This window comes from Zeugodacus cucurbitae, chromosome X (assembly GCF_028554725.1).
Source record: "Zeugodacus cucurbitae isolate PBARC_wt_2022May chromosome X, idZeuCucr1.2, whole genome shotgun sequence".
Classification (NCBI taxonomy): domain Eukaryota; kingdom Metazoa; phylum Arthropoda; class Insecta; order Diptera; family Tephritidae; genus Zeugodacus; species Zeugodacus cucurbitae.
In genome coordinates, this window is record NC_071672.1 from 33,721,824 (window position 1) to 33,744,416 (window position 22,593).

Sequence of the window (22,593 nt, forward strand, 5' to 3'; positions counted from 1 at the left end):
AGACATACTTTCGGAATTACTGGTGGCAATTACCACATCGTCAACATATAATAGTATATATATATTTTTATACTCTCGCAACCTGTTTCACAGAGTATTATAGTTTTGTTCACATAATGGTTGTTTGTGTCACCAAGAAATAAAAGAGTTAGATATGGGGTTATATATATATAAATGATCAGGATGACGAGTGGAGTTGAAATCCGGATGTCTGTCCGTCCGTCCGTCCGTGCAAGCGATAACTTGAGTAAAAATTGAGATATCTTAATGAAACTTGGAACACATGTTCCTTGGGACCGTGAGAGGGTTGCTTTCGAAAATGGGCAAAATCGGTCCACTGCCACGCCCACAAAATGGCGAAAACCAAAAACACATAAAGTGTCATAACTAAGCCTTAAATAAAGTTATAACAGTAAAATTTGGAATAAAGGATTGTACTAAGAAGGGGCATATTTGGATGTATATTTTTTGGGGAAGTGGGCGTGGTCCCGCCCCCAAATCGGTTATTTGTATATATCTCGCAAACCAATGAAGTTATATAAACCAAACTTTCTGCAGTCGTTTTTTTAGCCACTTCTTAATACAGTCCAAAAATGAAAGAAATCGGATAATAACCACGCTCACCTCTCTTACAAAGGTTAGGTTGAAAATTACTAAAAGTAGGTTAATTCACTAACGAAAAACGTCAGAAACACTAAATTTCACATAAGAAATGGCAGATGGAAGCTGCACTCAAATTTTTTTTACAAAATGGAAAATGGGCATGGCGTCGCCCACTTATGGGTAAAAAACCATATCTCAGGAACTACTCGACCGATTTCAATGAAACTTGGTTTGTAATAGTTTCCTTACTTCCCAATAATATGTTGTGAAAATTGGCCAAATCGATTCAATCGCCGAAATCGGACCATAGGTTTTCAAGGCCCCATATATCGAACATGAGGACCTCTTCTAACCTAATATTAGGGTTTCCAACTTTCAATGGATTTTATACAATATATATGACGAATATGTGGGTCAAGTTGTGTATTATATAATATAAATTAAGTTAAATAAATAAATTGCGAGAGTTCGGTTACACCCGAACTTAGCCCTTCCTTACTTGTTACTTATATCTCCCTTATTTAAAATATATATACATCGGTCTACTTCAAGATTCTGAAAACCAAAATTTTTAAATGCACTTTCAAAAACTTCAAACCAGCATCGTGCAGCTTGCTTAAGGCCATAAATAGCTTTATTTAGTTTACATACTTTATTTCCATCATACTGATTTAAACCTTTTGGAACCTTCATATAAATTTCATCCTTCAAAGTTCCATTTAAAAATGCTGCAAATTTTCGCTTACGCACTTTATTTAGTGCGTATACAGTTGATCCAAAAATTTTCAAATATTTTAATATTGGCTTCTTTTTATGCCACATCACATATGGTGTTTTTCTTATATTTTCCAAAGCTCTACTTGGGGACCTATTGACTAAATAAGTTGCTGTTAAAACAGCTTCACCCCAAAAACTTTTATTTAGTTTAGTACAGTTAATCATAGAGCGAGCTTTTTCGGTGATTGTTCTAATCATCCGCTCTGCAAAACCATTCAATTGTGGAGTATGAGGAACCATTAAATGATAGCTGATACCTTTTTCTACACAAAATTCACGCATTTCATTAGAGAGGTATTCCCCGCCATTATCAATATATAGATTTACCATTTTTAAGTTGAAATGAGCCTCACTTTTCGCCACAAAGTCTTTGAATACAAAAAACACGTCTGATTTATAAGTTATTAAATATGTCACACAGTAATGTGTGAATTGATCAATAAATACTGCATCTTCTTCTTCTTGACTGGCGTAGACACCGCTTACGCGGTTATAGCCGAGTCCAAAACATCGCGCCACGCATCTCTCCTTCTGGCACTTTGGCGCCAATTGGTTATTCCAAGCGAAGCCAGGTCCCTCTCCACCTGGTCCTTCCATCGGAGTGGAGGTCTCCCTCTTCCTCTGCTTCCACCAGCGGGTACTGCATCGAATACTTTCAGAGCTGGAGCACCTTCATCCATTCGAACAACATGTCCTAGCCAGCGTAGCCGCTGTTTTTTTATTCGCTGGACTATGTCTATGTCGTCGAATAACACATACAGCTCATCGTTCCATCGTCTGCGGTATTCTCCGTTGCCAATTCTTAAGGGACCATAAATCTTCCGCAAAACCTTTCTCTCGAAAACTCCTAGTGCCGTCTCATCGGATGTTGACATCGTCCACGCTTCTGCACCGTAAAGTAGGACGGGAATGATGAGAGACTTGTAGAGTTTGGTTTTTGTTCGTCGAGAGAAGACTTTACTTTTCAATTGCCTACTTAGTCCATAGTAGCACCTGTTGGCAAGAGTGATTCTGCGTTGGATTTCCAGGCTGACATTGTTATTGCTGTTAATGCTGGTGCCAGGTAGACGAAATTATCTACAACTTCAAAGTTATTACTGTCAACAGTGACGTGGGAGCCAAGACGCGAATGCGCTGACTGTTTTTTTGACGACAGGAGATATTTCGTCTTGTCCTCGTTCACCACCAGACCCATACGTTTCGCTTCCTTATCCAGTCTGGAGAAAGCAGAACTAACGGCGCGGGTGTTGTTTCCAATGATATCGATATCATCGGCGTACGCCAGTAGCTGTACACTCTTATAGAAGATTCTACCTTCTCTGTTTAGCTCTGCAGCTCGTATTATTTTCTCCAGCATCAGGTTAAAGAAATCACACGAGAGTAAGTCACCTTGTCTGAAACTTCGTCTGGTATCGAACGGCTCGGAGAGGTCCTTCCCGATCCTGACGGAGCTTTTGGTGTTGCTCAACGTCAGCTTACACAGCCGTATGAGTTTTGCGGGGATACCAAATTCAGACATCGCGGCATAAAGGCAGCTCCTTTACGTGCTGTCGAAAGCAGCTTTAAAGTCGACAAAGAGATGGTGTGTGTCGATCCTATTTTCACGGGTCTTCTCCAAAATTTGGCGCATGGTGAATATCTGGTCCGTTGTTGATTTTCCAGGTCTAAAGCCACATTGATAAGGTCCAATCAGTTTGTTGACGGTGGGCTTTAGTCTTTCACACAATACGCTCGACAGAACCTTATACGCGATGTTGAGGAGGCTTATCCCACGGTAATTGGCGCAAATTGTGGGGTCTCCCTTTTTGTGTATTGGGCAGAGTACACTGAGATTCCAATCGTCAGGCATGCTTTCTTCCGACCATATTCTGCAAAGAAGCTGATGCAAGCACCTTATCAGCTCTTCGCCGCCGTATTTGAATAGCTCGGCCGGTAATCCATCGGCACCCGCCGCCTTATTGTTCTTCAAGCGGGTAATTGCTATTCGAATTTCTTCACGGTCGGGCAATGGAACATCTGCTCCATCGTCGTCGATTGGGGAATCGGGTTCGCCATCTCCTGGTGTTGTACTTTCAGTGCCATTCAGCAGGCTGGAGAAGTGTTCCCTCCACAAACTCAGTATACTCTGGTCATCAATAACTAGATCACCTCTGGGGGTCCTACAGGAGTGCGCTCCGGTCTTGAAACCTTCAGTTAGTCGCCGGATCTTTTCGTAAAATTTTCGAGCATTACCCCTGTCGGCCAGCTTGTCAAGCTCTTCATACTCACGCATTTCGGCCTCTTTCTTTTTTTGTCTGCAAATGCGTCTCGCTTCCCTCTTCAGCTCTCGGTATCTTTCCCATCCCGCTCGTGTTGCGGTCGATCGCAACATTGCGAGGTAGGCAGTCTGTTTTCTCTCCACTGCGAGACGACAATCCTCATCATACTAGCTGTTTTTTTGACTTTTCCGAAAACCAATGGTTTCGGTTGCAGCTGTACGTAAGGAGTTTGATATGCCGTCCCACAGCTCCCTTATACCGAGATGCTGATGAGTGCTCTCAGAGAGCAGGAGTGCAAGTCGAGTAGAAAATCGTTCGGCTGTCGGTTGTGATTGCAGCTTCTCGATGTCGAATAATACTACATAGTAGTTTTTATTATCAATAGTTGAGGGCGTAATCGGACCACACACGTCAGAATGAACTACGAACAATGGGCGGTCAATATTTTCTTTGTTTTTAGATTTTTCAAATTTTAGCCTAGATTGCTTACCGTTAATATAATTCCTCACATATTTAATTTCTATTTAGCTGTATGTTTTTTATAAGTTCAACATCTTCAACCAAGCTATTCCGTTTAATTTCGAAGAATTTTCCTACACTAATATGACCTAACCTTTCACGCCACAAGCGATATTCTGTATCATTTAAAATTCTGGATGTATATACTTTACTATTTAAATAAATTTTCACAATCGGAACATTATACTTACATATCTCTTCAAATGCCAATTTACCATTTTTGATTACTTTTATACCCTCCGGATTGAATTCGACGGACATTCCAGCATCTAGCATCTTCTTTACGGATAGTAAATTGTGCCGGATTTCTTTGCAATTCGTTGGTCGTGAACGCTCAGCCTGTCGTAATCTTGTCTTCTATCATGCTTGGCTAGTTGGAAGTGTTAGAAGCAAATGAGACACTTTGTCCATTTCATCTATCTTGGCTCCCGCCGCAACTAACTCAGTAACCAAATCATCAAATAACCGAAAGTGGTTTACTAGCGGAGTATCACCCTTCAATTTTAAAGACAATAGTTGTTTGCGTAATGAAAGTTGAGATGCCAGGCTTTTACGCTCGTAAATAGTGTCCAAATTTTCAAAAATCTCCTTAGCCGAGTTCCCATTGTTGGCAAAAAATAAAAAAGAGTCACTCAAATATTCAATTACAAGGCTCTTTGCATTTCTTTCTGCTCGCTTCACTTCATCACTTTCCTTATCACTTGGTTCCTCATCAATTACTTTTAACAACTCATTTTCCTCTAACAAAGCCCTGACTCCAAATTTCCATATAGAATACTTTTCCCCGTTAAAAGGTGCTATGTTTCTCTTTCCTTTTTCCATCTTCTTTTTGAGTATTATGCGCTTCTCAGAATTTTTGTTGCTAATCGCTGCAATACTCGCACAGAAATTGAAAAAATGTGCGCCAACTTGGTGCGTTGTTATACAAATATGTATATGTACGTTGTTCACTTATAAGCACAAATTTCAATAGTAATTATTTTGTTTAGACTTGATTTAAGGGGGAAACTTTAGTATACTATCCCAGGCTTTCGGTAATAAAATGGGTATCGTTGGAAAGAGGAGGTTCTCCAGATTAAGAATATATATACATATAGCTGCAGCTGACTTATAGTTTTCGAGATATTCGCACTTAAAGTTGAAAAAAGTGCTACTTTTATCTTGAATTTTCACAATATATACTGAATATTTTATTAATATTATGCACTTATTTTACACTTACACTTCACCACATTGTTTCTGCATATTTATTTTATAAAATTTATCACGAAAATAGCTGTAAATAAGTATTTAACATTTTACACAAATCTCTTAATTTCAACAATAACAAAAAGGGTTGCAGCTTGACAAGTAATAAGTGTTGCCATATCAGATATTTTGCAAACGAATGAGAAGAACCAAAATAAATAAATACCCAAAATGCAGAAAACAAATGCCCTATAAAAAGATTATATAAAGATAATATAAGAAAGTTTATGATATTCACTCTATGCACTATAAGTAAGGGAAATGAAAAGTTCTTTCGTGTAGAAATACTTTCCACATTGGCGGCCTTCGGCCGCGCTTCAAAAAAATAACCCTGGTCGAGCCAACACCGTGAGTTATCAAAGAGGGGGAATTGAAATACTCTTTCGTGTAGAACTACTTTCCGCATTGGTGGCCTTCGGCCGCGCTTCAATAAAATAACCCTGGTCGAGCCAACACCGGGAGTTATCAAAGAGGGGGAATTGAAATATTCTTTCGTGTAGAAATACTTTCCGCATTGGCGGCCTTCGGCCGCGCTTAAAAAAAATAACCCTGGTCGAGCAAACACCGGGAGTTATCAAAGTGGGGGAATTGAAATATTCTTTCGTGTAGAAATACTTTCCGCATTGGCGGCCTTCGGCCGCGCTTCAAAAAAATAACCCTGGTCGGGCAATCACCGGGTGTTATCAAAGAAAGGGTAATACCGAAAGACTTTGCATTAGTCATAACACCATTATGGTTTGGTTTGGGGTATAATCCTTCTTTTTTCTGTTTATTTTTATTCTTTTGATTTTTGCGAATTATTTGATGTGGCAACACTGATTACTTGTCAACCTGCAACCCTTTTTGCTATTTTTTAAACGAAGATTTGTGTAAAATGTTAAATATTTATTTACCTGCATTTTCGTCATAATTTTTATAAAATAAATATGCAGAAACAATGTGGTGAAGTGTAAGTGTAAAATAAGTGCAGAATATTAATAAAATATTCAGTATATATTGTGAAAATTCAAGATAAAAGTAGCATTTGTTTCAACTTTAAGTGCGAATATCTCGAAAACTATAAGTCAGCTGCAGCTATATGTACATATATTCTTAATATGTAGAACCTCCTCTTTCCAACGATACCCATTTTATTACCGAAAGCCTGGGATAGTATACTAAAGCCGACCCGATTTAAGTTTTAATTGTTCATTTATTTTTTTTTCACTTTTATTATTCATTAACAATCAAAGCACTTTACTATAGCACTTAGCTGCAAATTGTGACTGGGCCCATAACCTATTGATTTATATATATATATATAAGTTTTATATAAACTCCAGGAAATTCACCAGCCCGATTTGCCAAAATAGTAATAAAACACTTCAATTGTCGTTTTAGTTAATTTTTATTTTACACAACCGCACGCTCTCGTTGTCTGCAAGTAAGTAAGTAGAGCACGCATGTGCACACAAAAAGGAAGCAAATGTTCTTATGCAGAGAGGGAGAGAAAAAAGAGAAGAGAGAGCTTTGCCTCTCTCTGAAGTGTTCATTGTTCTTTCCCTTTCCACACACATACAATGTGTATGTGTACAAGTGTTACTTTTGGTATTTTCAACAGTTACCATCACCAAATTGAAGTTATTGATTAAAATAATTATTCAACTATATTTAATAAAAAACACAAAATAAAATTTGCCTTATCTAATATAAATCAACTTTTGGGTCCATTCACAGATCAACTTCAAACTTTGCAGGACATTTTTTTAGGCCGGCGCTCATTGATATCATATGATGTTACAAAAATGGCCAGGCTTTTTGTATAGTGCTCAACACCATAAAAATAATTCATTTATTGTAAAGCAAAGTGAACTATATAAATTACTAAAGATAAGAGAGTTATTTAAAAAAAAAATCATGAGAAAAGTGTTTAGTTTATTTATAACTAGCAGACCCGTCCACACGTTTTTGTGGCAAGGTATAAATTGAATTAACTCAAGGTCGATTTATGTTACGCAGCAGGATGACAACTCACACTACTTTTAGTTGTAAAGTGAGTGGTGATAGTAGGGGAATTTTAAATAGTTTGGGATAATTGACTACGTCATCCTGGTTTGTAGCTGTGACAATTCTCCTGGACCGAAGTTCTAAATTGTCGCATTAAGATCATCGATATCTTTTTTTTTACCACCAATATAATCATTCAATCAGTCATTTATGGTTATCATATTGAGGTTTCATGTCAGGAAAACTTCTCTTTCGAGTCAATGAAGTGACAGAAATCTGTGGGAAATATTATGAATCCATCGAGGTGTCAACTGCGACCCTACCATTTGCAACTGCTTCTACAATCGCTATTTGACCTTATACAATTGAACAATAACAAAAATATTTTAGCAAAGCAACAATGACAACCTTGAAAATATTATATTTTGTTTTCTCTTTCTATATTTTTCGAATCAACTCGAATAAAATTCTCTTATTATTATCTTCCTCGCAATTTTTCCATATTTACTCACTTTCTAATCTTTTCCTGGCCTTCCACGAATATTTCAAATCTAAAATTAGTCAGATCGGTTTGGCCGTTCTCGACTTTTTGCGAGACTAACGAACAGCAATTCATTTTTATATTATATTTACATATGTAACTGTAAATTAGAAGTAAAACAAAATGTTACTTATTAATATCTTCTAACTAAATTTCATCAAAATCAGTTCAGCCGTTTAGGGATGATAGAGACAAATTCCCAGCAAAAACCATAACAAATCACTAACTCAATTCAGTTTTCTTCCTACTTCCTACCCCCTAAGTACGATTACGTGATCATTTTGATCTTATATCCGTTTTAGGTAACCATCTATTACCTTACTAAATTTCATCAAAATCCGTTCAGCCGTTTAGGCATGATAGAGCAAAAGTCCTAACAAAAACGACTAAAAATCACTAACTCAATTTAGTTATCTGCCTACTGCCTATCCCCTAAGAACGATGGCGTGATTATTTATAGCCTATGACCATTTCTAGGTTATCTTCTATCACCATACCAAATTTCATCAAAATCCGTTCAGCCGTTTAGGCGTGAAAGAGTAACAGACAGACAGAGTTACTTTCGCATTTATAATATTACTAGCTGACCCGGCCACATGTTTTTGTGGCAAGGTATACATTAAATTAAGTTGGTCCAATCTTGGCTTGACATGATGACAACTTACATTAATTTTAATTGCAAAGTGAGTGTTGATAGTTCAGGCAATTTTAAATAGTTTGGGATAATTGACTACGTCATTCTGGTTTGTAGCTGGGTCTGTATTTTTTTACCACCAATATAGGTCATTCAATCAGTCATTTATGGTTATTATATTGAGGTTTCATGTCAGGAAAACTTCTCTTTCGAGTCAATGAAGTGACAGAAATCTGTTGGAAATGCTATTAATCTATCGAGGTGTCAATTGCGACCCTACCATTTCCAACTGATTCTACAATCCCAATTTGATATTGTTGCAAAACCACTCATATGTTAGCATGCGATTAGCCCGTCAGTAACAGTTGATCCAGGAATAATTGGAAGAGTCTGGCGTAAATCACCATAAACGTTCATCGACAATCAAGATATTTAAAAGTCCTGTGCAGTACCTCCAGCGACTTCTTGAATATTTGGAAAATCTTCGTTATAGCGCAATTTTTGGCGATTTTGCCGACTGGTGTTTCGTTCATTTGCAATTTAGGAGTAATTTCAAGGCCGAATGTGCCGTTTGTTTGCCTACTAACAGGTGCCAAGATACCCCTATTCCCGAAAATGAGTAAAATTGGTTCTGGAATTACATCAGCCCTCATATACTATATATGATGATTTTCTATTGGACGTTATGCCGAATATATAGGTACAATTGTATGTTATCTTAATGAAATTACATCAATAAATTGCGAGAGTATAAAATGTTTTCCATATTTACTCACTGTCTAATCTTTTCCTGGCCTTCCACGAATATTTGAACACTAAAATTAGCCAGATCGGTTTGGCCGTTATCGACTTTTTGCGAGACTAACGAACAGCAATTCATGTTTATATTATATTTATGTAACTGTAAATTAGAAGTAAAACAAAATGTTAATTATTAATATCTCCTAACTAAATTTCATCAAAATCCGTTCAGCAGTTTAGGCTTGATAGAGCAAAACTCCCAGCAAAAACCATAAAAAATCACTAACTCAATTCAGTTTTCTATCTACTTCCTACCCCCTAAGTACGATGACGTGATCTTTTTGATTTTATATCCGTTTTTAGGTAACCATCTATTACCTTACTAAATTTCATCAAAATCCGTTCAGCCGTTTAGGCATGATAAAGCAAAAGTCCCAACAAAAACGACTAAAAATCACTAACTTAATTTAGTTATCTGCCTACTGCCTACCCCCTAAGAACCATGGCATGATTATTTATAGCCTATGACCATTTCTAGGTTATCATCTATCACCATACCAAATTTCATCAAAATCCGTTCAGCCGTTTAGGCGTGAAAGAGTAACAGACAGACAGAGTTACTTTCGCATTTATAATATTAATATGGATATTAGTAGGGATATGGATAATTTAGTTTGTGCCTATAAGCAAGATCCTGTAACTAATGAACCAGGATACACAAGACTTTGAAATTTGTATCACTTCAATTGGAGGCGAGATAACGAGTGGGTGGGTGGTGCTAAATAACCTCCACATTTTGAATTATGCGAGTGGATGGGACAGTGTGTTAGGGAAGCGGTATTGGAATTGGGGGTGGACGTAAATTACTCGGCTGTCTGTGTTTGGGGCGTGAGTGATAGATTATTAAAAAATTTTAGATATTTTAAGATAAGGATAATTAAGTCGTGGACGCATGAGTTAACCTTGAAGAGGAGGACTGTCCGGCGATTAAATATCATTATAGTTGTGCGATGAGTGAGAACAAGAATATGCTTGCGAAAGTTAAAGAAGAAGTGTGGAGTAGTTGTGAGGGCGAAAATAGGAAATTCACCTAATTTAGTAAATAATCGATTAATGATTCGAATAATCAGAACAGGAAGTTCGTGATGGACTTTCTGCTTGTATAGCTCCAACTGTTTTGCGTAAACGGACGACCTTCTTCCAGTTGAAGGTCGTTCAAGGTCTGAATTGGAACAGACGGGAGGAAGATTGAGTGACATACCTGAATGTGGTTCACTGCACACGTGGTGAGTGCGAAGGAGCGATTGCAGGCAATCGTTGGCAGCGTCAGATGTGTTTTGCGGAGTGAGTGAGCTGGAGGCTCCTAGATGATAAAGTTAGAGGTAGGTGGCAAGATGGGTGTGGCAATAGAAGCAACTGACGGTTGATTAATGAGTACATTTTGAAACGTTAAGTTTGTAGAATGAAACCCAGACTTCAGATTATGTTTGAGTCTCGGTTCCTGCTAGCGGGGAATGGGTCTCAGAATGCATTTCTTCGTCAGAGTGTATGTATCTTGAGGTGGTATGTTATTGCGGAATGCCCAATGTATTCGGACATTAGGAACGTTGGGGTACGGTTAGGATCGTTTTATAGGTAAGTCGTCGGACGATGTATCTCAGCCTTATGGTACGTATTAAGCCATCACTACTTGGGTAGTCGTCGATCACCTGTCCCATGCGTTAGACCGATTGTTGTAGAATTTCACCACGTACGAGAATCGTCACGGCGCTAAACATTTGGATCCGCTGTAATAAATTTATTCCGAATGAAAAATATTTAGTTATTCGCATCGTGAATGGTCTTAAATTTAGACAATTTCTTCTTCTTCTTGACTGGCGTAGACACCGCTTACGCGGGTATAGCCGAGTCCAAAACAGCGCGCCACGCATCTCTCCTTCTGGCAGTTTGACGCCAATTGGTTATTCCAAGCGAAGCCAGGTCCCTCTCCACCTGGTCCTTCCATCGGAGTGGAGGTCTCCCTCTTCCTCGGCTTCCACCAGCGGGTACTGCATCGAATACTTTCAGAGCTGGAGCACCTTCATCCATTCGAACAACATGTCCTAGCCAGCGTAGCCGCTGTTTTTTTATTCGCTGGACTATGTCTATGTCGTCGAATAATACATACAGCTCATCGTTCCATCGTCTGCGGTATTCGCCGTTGGCAATTCTTAAGGGACCATAAATCTTCCGCAAAACCTTTCTCTCGAAAACTCCTAGTGCCGTCTCATCGGATGTTGACATCGTCCACGCTTCTGCACCGTAAAGTAGGACGGGAATGATGAGAGACTTGTAGAGTTTGGTTTTTGTTCGTCGAGAGAGGACTTTACTTTTCAATTGCCTACTTAGTCCATAGTAGCACCTGTTGGCAAGAGTGATTCTGCGTTGGATTTCCAGGCTGACATTGTTATTGCTGTTAATGCTGGTTCCCAGGTAGACGAAATTATCTACAACTTCAAAGTTATGACTGTCAACAGTGACGTGGGAGCCAAGACGCGAATGCGCTGACTGTTTGTTTGACGACAGGAGATATTTCGTCTTGTCCTCGTTCACCACCAGACCCATACGTTTCGCTTCCTTATCCAGTCTGGAGAAAGCAGAACTAACGGCGCGGGTGTTGTTTCCAATGATATCGATATCATCGGCGTACGCCAGTAGCTGTACACTCTTATAGAAGATTGTACCTTCTCTGTTTAGCTCTGCAGCTCGTATTATTTTCTCCAGCATCAGGTTAAAGAAATCACACGAGAGTGAGTCACCTTGTCTGAAACCTCGTCTGGTATCGAACGGCTCGGAGAGGTCCTTCCCGATCCTGACGGAGCTTTTGGTGTTGCCCAACGTCAGCTTACACAGCCGTATTAGTTTTGCGGGGATACCAAATTCAGACATCGCGGCTTAAAGTCAGCTCCTTTTCGTGCTGTCGAAAGCAGCTTTAAAGTCGACAAAGAGATGGTGTGTGTCGATCCTATTTTCACGGGTCTTCTCCAAAATTTGGCGCATGGTGAATATCTGGTCCGTTGTTGATTTTCCAGGTCTAAAGCCACACTGATAAGGTCCAATCAGTTTGTTGACGGTGGGCTTTAGTCTTTCACACAATACGCTCGACAGAACCTTATACGCGATGTTGAGGAGGCTTATCCCACGGTAATTGGCGCAAATTGTGGGGTCACCCTTTTTGTGTATTTGGCAGAGTACACTGAGATTCCAATCGTCAGGCATGCTTTCTTCCGACCATATTCTGCAAAGAAGCTGATGCAAGCACCTTATCAGCTCTTCGCCGCCGTATTTGAATAGCTCGGCCGGTAATCCATCGGCACCCGCCGCCTTATTGTTCTTCAAGCGGGTAATTGCTATTCGAATTTCTTCACGGTCGGGCAATGGAACATCTGCTCCATCGTCGTCGATTGGGGAATCGGGTTCGCCATCTCCTGGTGTTGTACTTTCACTGCCATTCAGCAGGCTGGAGAAGTGTTCCCTCCATAAACTCAGTATACTCTGGTCATCAATAACTAGATTACCTCTGGGGGTCCTACAGGAGTGCGCTCCGGTCTTGAAACCTTCAGTTAGTCGCCGGATCTTTTCGTAAAATTTTCGAGCATTACCCCTGTCGGCCAGCTTGTCAAGCTCTTCATACTCACGCATTTCGGCCTCTTTCTTTTTTTGTCTGCAAATGCGTCTCGCTTCCCTCTTCAGCTCTCGGTATCTTTCCCATCCCGCTCGTGTTGCGGTCGATCGCAACATTGCGAGGTAGGCAGTCTGTTTTCTCTCCACTGCGAGACGACAATCCTCATCATACCAGCTGTTTTTTTGGCTTTTCCGAAAGCCAATGGTTTCGGTTGCAGCTGTACGTAAGGAGTTTGATATGCCGTCCCACAGCTCCCTTATACCGAGATGCTGATGAGTGCTCTCAGAGAGCAGGAGTGCAAGTCGAGTAGAAAATCGTTCGGCTGTCGGTTGTGATTGCAGCTTCTCGATGTCGAACCTTCCTTGTGTTTGTTGACGTGTGCGCTTTTCTACACAGAGGCGGGTGCGTATCTTAGCTGCTACAAGATAGTGGTCCGAGTCGATGTTGGGACCACGAAGCGTACGCACATCAAAAACACTGGAGACATGTCGTCCATCTATCACAACATGATCGATCTGGTTGCGAGTGATTCGATCCGGGGACAGCCAAGTAGCTTGATGGATTTTCTTATGCTGGAATCTAGTGCTACAGATGACCATATTTCGGGCCCCGGCGAAGTCGATCAGCCTCAGACCGTTTGGTGATGTTTCGTCATGGAGGCTGAATTTTCCGACTGTTGTGCCAAAGACACCTTCTTTACCCACCCTAGCGTTGAAATCGCCAGGCACGATTTTGACATCGTGGCGGGGGCAGCGCTCATAGGTACGTTCTAGGCGCTCATAGAAGGTATTTTTGATCACTTCGTCCTTCTCTTCCATCGGGGCGTGGGCGCAAATCAGCGATATGTTGAAGAACCTCGCTTTAATGCGGATTGTGGCTAGACGTTCATCCACCGGAGTGAATGCCAGGACTCGACGACGGAGTCTCTCTCCCACCACGAACCCCACACCGAATTTGCGCTCCTTTATATGGCCGCTGTAGTAGATGTCACAAGGACCCACCTTCTTCCGTCCTTGTCCCGTCCATCGCATTTCTTGGATTGCGGTGATGTCAGCCTTTACTCTTACGAGGACATCAACCAGCTGGGCAGAGGCACCTTCCCAATTAAGGGTCCGGACATTCTAGGTGCATGCCCTTATTTCGTAGTCCTTTAAACGTTTGCAGTGGTCGTCATCAAAATTGGGGTCTCTCATCCGAGGCTGTTTTTTCTTTTTCATTGGGGGGTGTTTTTATGTGGTGGGTCCCAAACCCTACGCACAACCGCATAGGCGGGTTTCGCCTTCTCACTTTAGCTCGCCTCCAAACGGATGTCTGTTGGCTACCCAGAGGATACTTGGTCTAAGACCGGAAGTCGTGAGCTGCTTGAGCCACATGTAAAAGAATCGTTCCTGGCCACTCCCAAGTGAATGACAGTCAGAAACTTTCCTCACTTACGTGAACTTCTACATATGACTCCATCCTCCAATTTACTATGCTATTAATTAAGGCTAAAATTTTTAATGCGAGTGCTTTAATTTTAATATAGCTTTGCATCTGGCAAAAAGGTAGAAGTAACGCACTGTGCTGGTCAACGTTCCTGTGGTGTCGATATTTCACGCTACGTGCCGTATCCACGCCAGAGCCCCATAACATGGTAAGACCACAGTTACTTCCCAGGGCGGCCCCGTGTTGGGAAGGCTCCGTTCGAATACAGCGGGATTTACCTCCAGGCAGCAAACCATCCAATGGGTACGGCAGTCGCATTACACCCTTTATTTAGAGAGGTAGATCTTGGTCATCGCTCTCCCGCAGATGTCGTCTGACTAGATACATAGTACCTTATGGGACCAAAATCAAATCGAAACTTTTTTTTATAAGCAAGAGGGAGTGTAACATTTTCAAAAGCCAGAACGTATTTCATCCAAAAAGTGACAAAGACAAAAAGTGAAACAAAACAAAGATAAGTCCATTCGATCATTACTTTGAGTTTAACCACAATATATCGTATTCACCTCTTATTTTGGTAGGCATGCTGCTTCTAAGTTTCTGGCAGGCTTCTATTGTGATTATGTTACGGTTAGCTGTCCTTATTGGCAAAGTCCGTCAATATTTCGGGGAACTGAAGCGCTACTTGCCAAGTACCGTTAGAGTTATCCCCAAATGTGTTGTATTAGGTTTATGTCCATTGACTTTAATTGTTTACTTTCGAACTAATGTTTTGTATCTCTTGCGGTATGCTTGGAGTCATTATCCATTGATCCTAAGCTTTTTAAAAGGTTTTGACCCAAAATATAAATATAATCGGATGCTGCCTGTTTCGTCCTAGAATCTTCTGCCTTTTTCCGACCCCATCCATTCAACCCCATAGTATCAACGAAACGCCACCAAATTTTAGGTTTGGTCTTACGTCTACCAGTGAGTGCTGTGCTGAGCGTCTGGAATTTAGTTGCACTCGGCTGTCCCAGTTCTGAAGCCGCTGATTATTGTGTTGGTTACGTTCGTAGGAGCGGACGTTTAGCCCACGGAACGATTTGGTGCAATTCCACAGCGGTTGACTATTGGTCAATTTGATTAATCTCTTCCACTGCTTTGGCTGGAGTTGTGGGCTATTCATAAGTTAGTGAATGCGTTAAATTGCATGCGCCTGGAGAACAGTTGTTCTCGACTCTCATCTGAAGGGGTGGCATCTGTGCCAGTGGCTAGACTGAAGGTGGAAATGTCTCAACTACGGAGGAGGAGGGTAAAGTCCTTTGCTGAGAGTGACGAGTAGGGCCCGACAACTGTGATGGTCGAGACGTCGTCGGGTGACGAGGGGATGAGGCTACCGGTGAGGTTGAAGACGCGGAGGAGGGCGCGTTTGGGGTCGCCGACATTGACATGAACGCAGTGATTTTTGGTGAAAAGAATTTTTAGGTGAAGAGATTTATGGAGCTTGCCTCGTAGGACGGGGCACTCCTAGAATGCCTTCCTTCGCGGTCAGGCGGAAGGTCATGCTCTTCGGGTTGAACCTTCTGAACTTAAGTCCTGAGTACCGAAGGTCAAACGTGTGGATTGTCAGTCAGCCCTGGAAAGTTGTGCCTGATGGTAGCTCCAATGTCGTCCTTGAGAGTTCAGACAAATTAATGTCCACCCTCATGGGGGCCGGAAGGTGCAACATCAAGTGGTTCCCCTTCACCGGATAGCTCTGTTGCTGGCTGCATCCTGTGGGTGGGTTTTGTTTAAGTGTATGCCCACACAAAGCGAAAAATACCACATAAAATTAATAAGATTATCTTCATGAAAAGGATTTAGGCTGAGAGTTGGACCAGAGGGACGAAATTAAAAATAATATATATATGAAATTCCCTTTGGTTTGCCTCAGGAAATTTTTAAAGAGATTTATTTTCAAATAAATTATTCGAATTTATGATATGTTTCATATTATTTCTTGAAATATTGGAGAAAAAATGGTAAAACTGAAAATTCTTTTTACTTATATAAGATATCTTTTGACGGATATTAGTAAGAAATTTCTAATTAATCACATTTTTAAAACGCAATTTTACAAATTACGCAACAAATAAAATAAACAATTAAGTAATGATTTTATTTTTCAAGGATATATCTTTGCTAAAATACATTTTTGTAACTTACTTATGTATTACACATAACGGGCCCTTGGATTTGTTCCTCACTTCTTTTTCTTTATTATATATTTGCATCTAAATTTTTCAAAAGTTTAACAGTCTTGATGGTACTGACAGATGGTACTACAGACGAAAGTGTCCTTCCCTTTCTTACATATTGTGGCGGAAATCTATGCTAGAATAAACTAGAATCGACAATCGAAATCGATAACTTGTTAGATTTATCTCTTATAACGAGTAATATAGTGTTAAGTTGTTTGAATTCCAAATACAAAAACAACACAAAATTAATAAGTGTATATCCATTAAATAGTGACTTTTATTTGACAACCAAGTGAACGAACTCAGGGTAGAGTTTCACCGTAAGCGATTCATTTAGGAAATATTTTACAATTAGGGTCAGAAGTGGGATTGACAAAGAAAACAACATAAGAGATAATGGCTAAGTTCAACTAGTTGAAGATACCACAACTTAAAAAGGAGTTGGAACAACGTTGTTTATTCACAAAAGGGATAAAATCAGAAATGTTGTGAGAAGACAAGGAAGAAGAAAATCTCAATGTTGAGGAATATGTTTTCGAGTCTTTATAAGATGAATCGACTACAAGGCTAGAAGAAAATGAAGAGACTCAATTTTCATCAGGGGTACTGGACCGGAACATATTTTTGTCTACAATGTCACAATTCTCGAAATTGTCCAGCCAGATGGAATCGTCTGGGAACCGTATTTGTAGCCAAATAAAAGAAACCGAAGATACCATCGAAACTTTCAGCACAATTTCTTCACAGTTGAAAGAAGAATATTGTAGAGGTGTCAACACAGCATTTGAAAGAGCATTTGGAGATTTTGTCAACATAGTTGAAAGCGAATGAGTCGCGTATGTCAAGACCTTTGGATCAAAGGAGCAGAAGGTACATATCTCGACGCAGGTTACCCCAGAGAAGGTAGAAGTAGCATGGACTGAAGATTGTGATCCAAAGGAACTACAAGAATCTCAACACGAAACGCCAGTTTTAAAAGTGTATCGCGTGGAATAGAAGAGCTGAACCAACGTCCAAAGAAAGCACAGGCTCACTGGAACAGTTTTAAGTTGGTGGCTGGTTGCTTATGACGAGTGAAAGATTACCCAAAGTTGGCATCAAGATGCACAATTGAATGGAATAAATATGGATATTTGAAAACAAAAAACTAAAGTACACTAACTTATTACATTGTGGACAGTTATGCTGCTAATACTGTGAAAATGACATACTCCGAAATGCAGAAATGGCCTAATGCTATCAGCGAAGCTTTCTCAAAAGAAAAACCGGTAAATTAAAGTCGTTTACTTACATAACTTGGAAAATATTACGACGAATATTGCGGGAGAAAGTATTGGTTACATCACTAACAATGTAATGGAAACAGACATCGCAGATAACAACTTCGGAAATTAATGAATCGTTTCCTCAACCGTTATGATTTTCGAATGGCCACGGTATAATGGCTACAACGTCCGGTGTGATTAACGTGGGTATCTGCCGACGACGTCCTTACTCCACGGTGCTCAACAGCACAGCGGATCAAATCAATGCGGTGACCACCGCCCCGAGAATGCTATGCATTATAGATACCAATGGGCAGTGTGGAATGGACAACTTGGAATGGTTCGAGGTTCACACCTCTTCAGTACTATGGATCCGGTTGCAATGAAACTCCACATTGAGTGATCTAAACACTCTTCCCTCATTCGGATATAAAACCACAACCACCACGTTACTCCCCGAAGGTACAGTCCTGCCCCCCCTCAGTACCAGAATTAGGTCTCCGGTCAGACCCCATAGCCGAAACTACTACCAATTGAGCTTCCATCCTGCTCAGGACTGGTGACCATCTAAATTAATGAGATTAATTTATACCGTCTCTCCAATACATACGCCATTCACCCAAGAATTTAACCTCTATTTTCAGCTAATTGCCTTCGCCGACTGAACAATGCACGCGCAAACCTATCAAACGTCCCTAACTGTGCATCACTCCGACTAGTGGAGATCACCATTCTCCTGAGGTCCCTTGAGACAGAGTCGAGCATTGCGCTATAACATGAGTCCAATCCTCATCATGCGCCCCACATCTACAACCCGGCCTGATGCAAAAATGCATTCAAAGGCTCATGCCCCGTAAGTAAGAAACCCATACTCATACAGAATTTGAAGTCTGGGTTTTCTTCTACAAACCTTACGTCCCGGATGTACTGGTAAGTCACCCGACCGTTAGGACTATGTCACCTTCACCTAACCCGATTATCTAGTAGTCTCTTGCTCCCTAGATATCCCAACCTCTCGATATCAGAGTAGGAAATAAAATCATTCCGTTGCAATAACACACTTAAGTGCCTTGGAGACGATCAAATAATTGCGTCAAACACTTTAAGTGTGTTGGTGTCATCGGCTCTCGTCGGCTACACGTACGCTACACCGACCTGTTGTCGGCTCTGTTTGATGAAAATCAAAAATTTTTGATATTTCTATTTGACGGACGATAATTTGATCGTCTCCACTCATGTTTGACAAGCATGAGCTCATTTGCAGGGAAGATTTCAAGCTGAGAGGACATAGAAAAGTGAAGTAAAGCGAAGCGGAAAAAATAAAATAAAATAAAAAAATAAAATAAATAAATTAAATTAAATTAAATTAAAAAAATAAAATAAGTTAAAATAAAAAAAAAATAAAATAAATAAAATAAAAAAAATAAATTAAATTAAATTAAATTAAATTAAATAAAATAAAATTAAAAAAATAAAATAAAATGAAATGAAATGAAATGAAATGAAATGAAATAAAATAAAATAAAATAAAATAAAATAAAATAAAATAAAATAAAATAAAATAAAATAAAATAAAATAAAATAAAATAAAATAAAATAAAATAAAATAAATAAATTAAAATAACAAAATAAAGTAAAGTAAAATTAAATATAATAAAATAAACTAAATAATATAAAATAATACAAAAATGGAGAAATTTTTTTTCATAAGAATTGCAGCACATGCCATTAATAGATCATCATCATCCGACGATGACATGATGACCGTTCGTTACGAGCTCAAAACTAAACTGATGTTTGACGTGTTAATTTGAACGTTTGCGGGCAACACACGATTGAACATCACTAACACATATGCACTGTTTGACGCAATTATTTGATCGTCTCCAGGGCACTTTAAATCTTTTACTAGCCTAAATATAGCAGCTCGTTTTAACCCTAGAACACACACCCGGGTACAAATGTATCCACTTTCAACTTTGAAGTGTTTTAACTTTTGAACCGCTATACCTCTTCGGATCTAGGAAGATTATTTAGTTTTGAGTTCAAATTCAAAATTTGAACCAGATCGGACCATTGGTTCAGGAGCTACAGCCTTCCAAACACATTATATACGTAAACACACACCCGGGATACGTTTGTACCCCAAAAGTAAAAATCCTCATAATAATAAAAAAAAAAACATTTTTTATATTATTTTTTTTTATTTGAAAAATTAAAAATATTCATTTCACACATTATATTATTGACTTTTATTATAAAAATTATAAAAATGCATCTTATATCTAAGGAAAATCATGGCAAATAGAGCAATTTGTTGATGTGACCGAATGTTCAAGACACATTGGCTTCTTTTATTTGGCGCACAGCTTTATGGTTTTTCTACGGCGTTTTTCCTCTTGTGCGTAACATAAATAGCAAGACCCGGACACAGGTTTTGGCGTGCGCGTTGCGGCAGATGTTGATGCTGCTGTTGACACCATTGATTCCACCAGTTGGTTGAAATATGTATGCTTCAATAGCAATTTTAGTCGAAAAATTTCGCGTCACTTGACGATTTATGGCTCTGGCTTCAATAATGGGCATACACAATGCTTCAGCCAAGCTGCGCAGGATCTGCTTTCGCTTGTTGTTTGTTCTCCAAGGCAACATAGGGTTATTCAAATCGTAGACAATGTAGGCTGCAAGAGCTGTAATGTCCAACATGTTGAAGAACATCGCTAGTGGCCATCGTTTTGTTTGTCTTTGTGTTGGATATTCCGCAAACATTTGGTCCATTCGATCAACACCACCTTTGGTACGATTACAATATTCAATTATTTCAGGTTTCCCACTGTCAGCTATTTCAGCATCATTATGCATGGTTGATTACTGCTTTATTTTTTTTGGGAACATAAGAGCACATTGTCACATTATTTTTTAAGCCAAATGTCGTTCAACCAATTGTCCTGTTTTTGTTCTGCTTCATTTCTTGAGGAATATATGATTTGTTTTTGCGCAAAGTTCCAACGATCGTGAGTTTCCAGGTGAGAAGCAGTTCTGGAACTGGCAAGGTCGTAAACAAATTGTCCATTGTAATGTTGCGGCTACTTCCATGGTATTTGGCAGACAAATCCTTCACCACTCGTTCGCCTTGGTTCGTTTCCCTACCAGTTTCTGCTTGGCCAGTATATATTTGTCCATGCAGTGGATATGCATTTGTGGCATCGCAAATCCACCAAACCTTGACACCATATTTAGCAGGTTTTGACGGTATGTATTGCGTAAACCGTGTGCGTCCACGGTAAGGAAATAATTGTTCATCAATCGTCAAGCATGAGCTGGGCTTGTAATGTGCAGCAAGATTATTGTTCATCATCGTCCCCAACTCACTGATTGGTGCTGCTTTATCAGTTAGTAAGCGTGTTGCACGAGTGTTTTTATCGTCAAATCTTAGGAACCGCAATGTCGAACAGAAACGGTTGACTCCCATTGTGGCGCGATATAAAGGATAGTTTTTGACGCTCCATAAATCTCGAACATGTTCTCCATTGCTATGGTTCGCACCAGTCATAATAAGTATGCCAAAAAATGCATACAGCTCTGTTATTGACACAGGCGTCCATGACTTAGGAGTTGTGTTTGGATGCGCATTGTTGTAAGCATTATAAGTTTCTTTTGCTAACTTATTTGTGTGGCGCATAATTATATCAGCCATTTCAATGTTCATGAAACATTTGAATGTTTGCTCTATTGACAACATTTCAGTGAATCTAGCTGGTCCAGAACGTTCTCTTATAATATTTTGTCTGAGTACCTGACGACTTACATTTGGTTCTTTCAACCACTCAGTACCATCACGTGCAACAAATTTTTCGGCACTAGCAGGTAATTCATTATTTTCTTCTACTTTTTCTTCTTCATCGTCTTCTTCATCATCCTCATAGTCCGCATAATCAGGTAATACTTCTGCGGCACTTTGCGGAACTTCAGCATCGTCATCAGCAATTTCAATTCATTGATTTGAATTTCTTCATCATCTTCTGAGTCAAAGTCACAAATTTCATCAAATAAAGATTATATATATGATTCTCGCTGTTCCTCAGTTAGCCTGCATAATAAAAAAATTTGTATATGTTTACATTGTTGCTTATTTTACATTTTTTACCTTCTATATGCTGCACTTGATAAATATTCGTTTCTTCTTGAAGTCATTTCGTATCCAGTTATTTATAGTTTCAGTTATATTGTTTTCACTTATATTTTCACTTCTTACACTTTTGAGCACCAAAACTATAATGAAAATATCAACAGGCAGCATTTATAACAACACCTCGTGTGAAAACAACCCTTGCAGCTGCATATAAAATACAAAAACCAGTTATACCAGTGTATTTGCTACTTACGTACCCATACCTTGCGCGACCTTTTTGCACATATCTTTTGAACCAGGTAGAATATTTCAATGAAATAAAAACCAAAATGTGTATTCGTTGTTACTCTACAAGAATATTATTATAAATTATATTTTGTTTTGCATTTATCAGGACAACAACAAAAACAAAAAATCACTGTTGCATGTCCTGACTTTATTTGCCCATTTGTAGGAATATTCGAATGAAACAAAAGACAAAATACTTGTTTTATATTAATATACATTTCAAAAAAATCATAGAAATCGGTTGAATATGCATTAAAAAAACCGCAAAGTAAGAGACGTTTTTGACAACC

At 39.3% G+C, this 22,593-nt stretch overlaps 1 protein-coding gene across 1 annotated transcript; it reads right to left on the minus strand.

The window, feature by feature from the left end:
- Positions 1-20,818: 20,818 nt before the first annotated feature.
- Positions 20,819-22,315, minus strand: LOC105220592 (piggyBac transposable element-derived protein 3). The gene is made up of 2 exons (XM_011197036.3): positions 22,031-22,315; positions 20,819-21,973 (listed from the first exon to the last, which is right to left on the minus strand). The coding sequence occupies exon 2, from the start codon at positions 21,623-21,625 to the stop codon at positions 20,819-20,821; it is 807 nt and encodes a 268-aa protein (XP_011195338.3). The 5' UTR covers positions 21,626-21,973; positions 22,031-22,315.
- Positions 22,316-22,593: the final 278 nt, after the last annotated feature.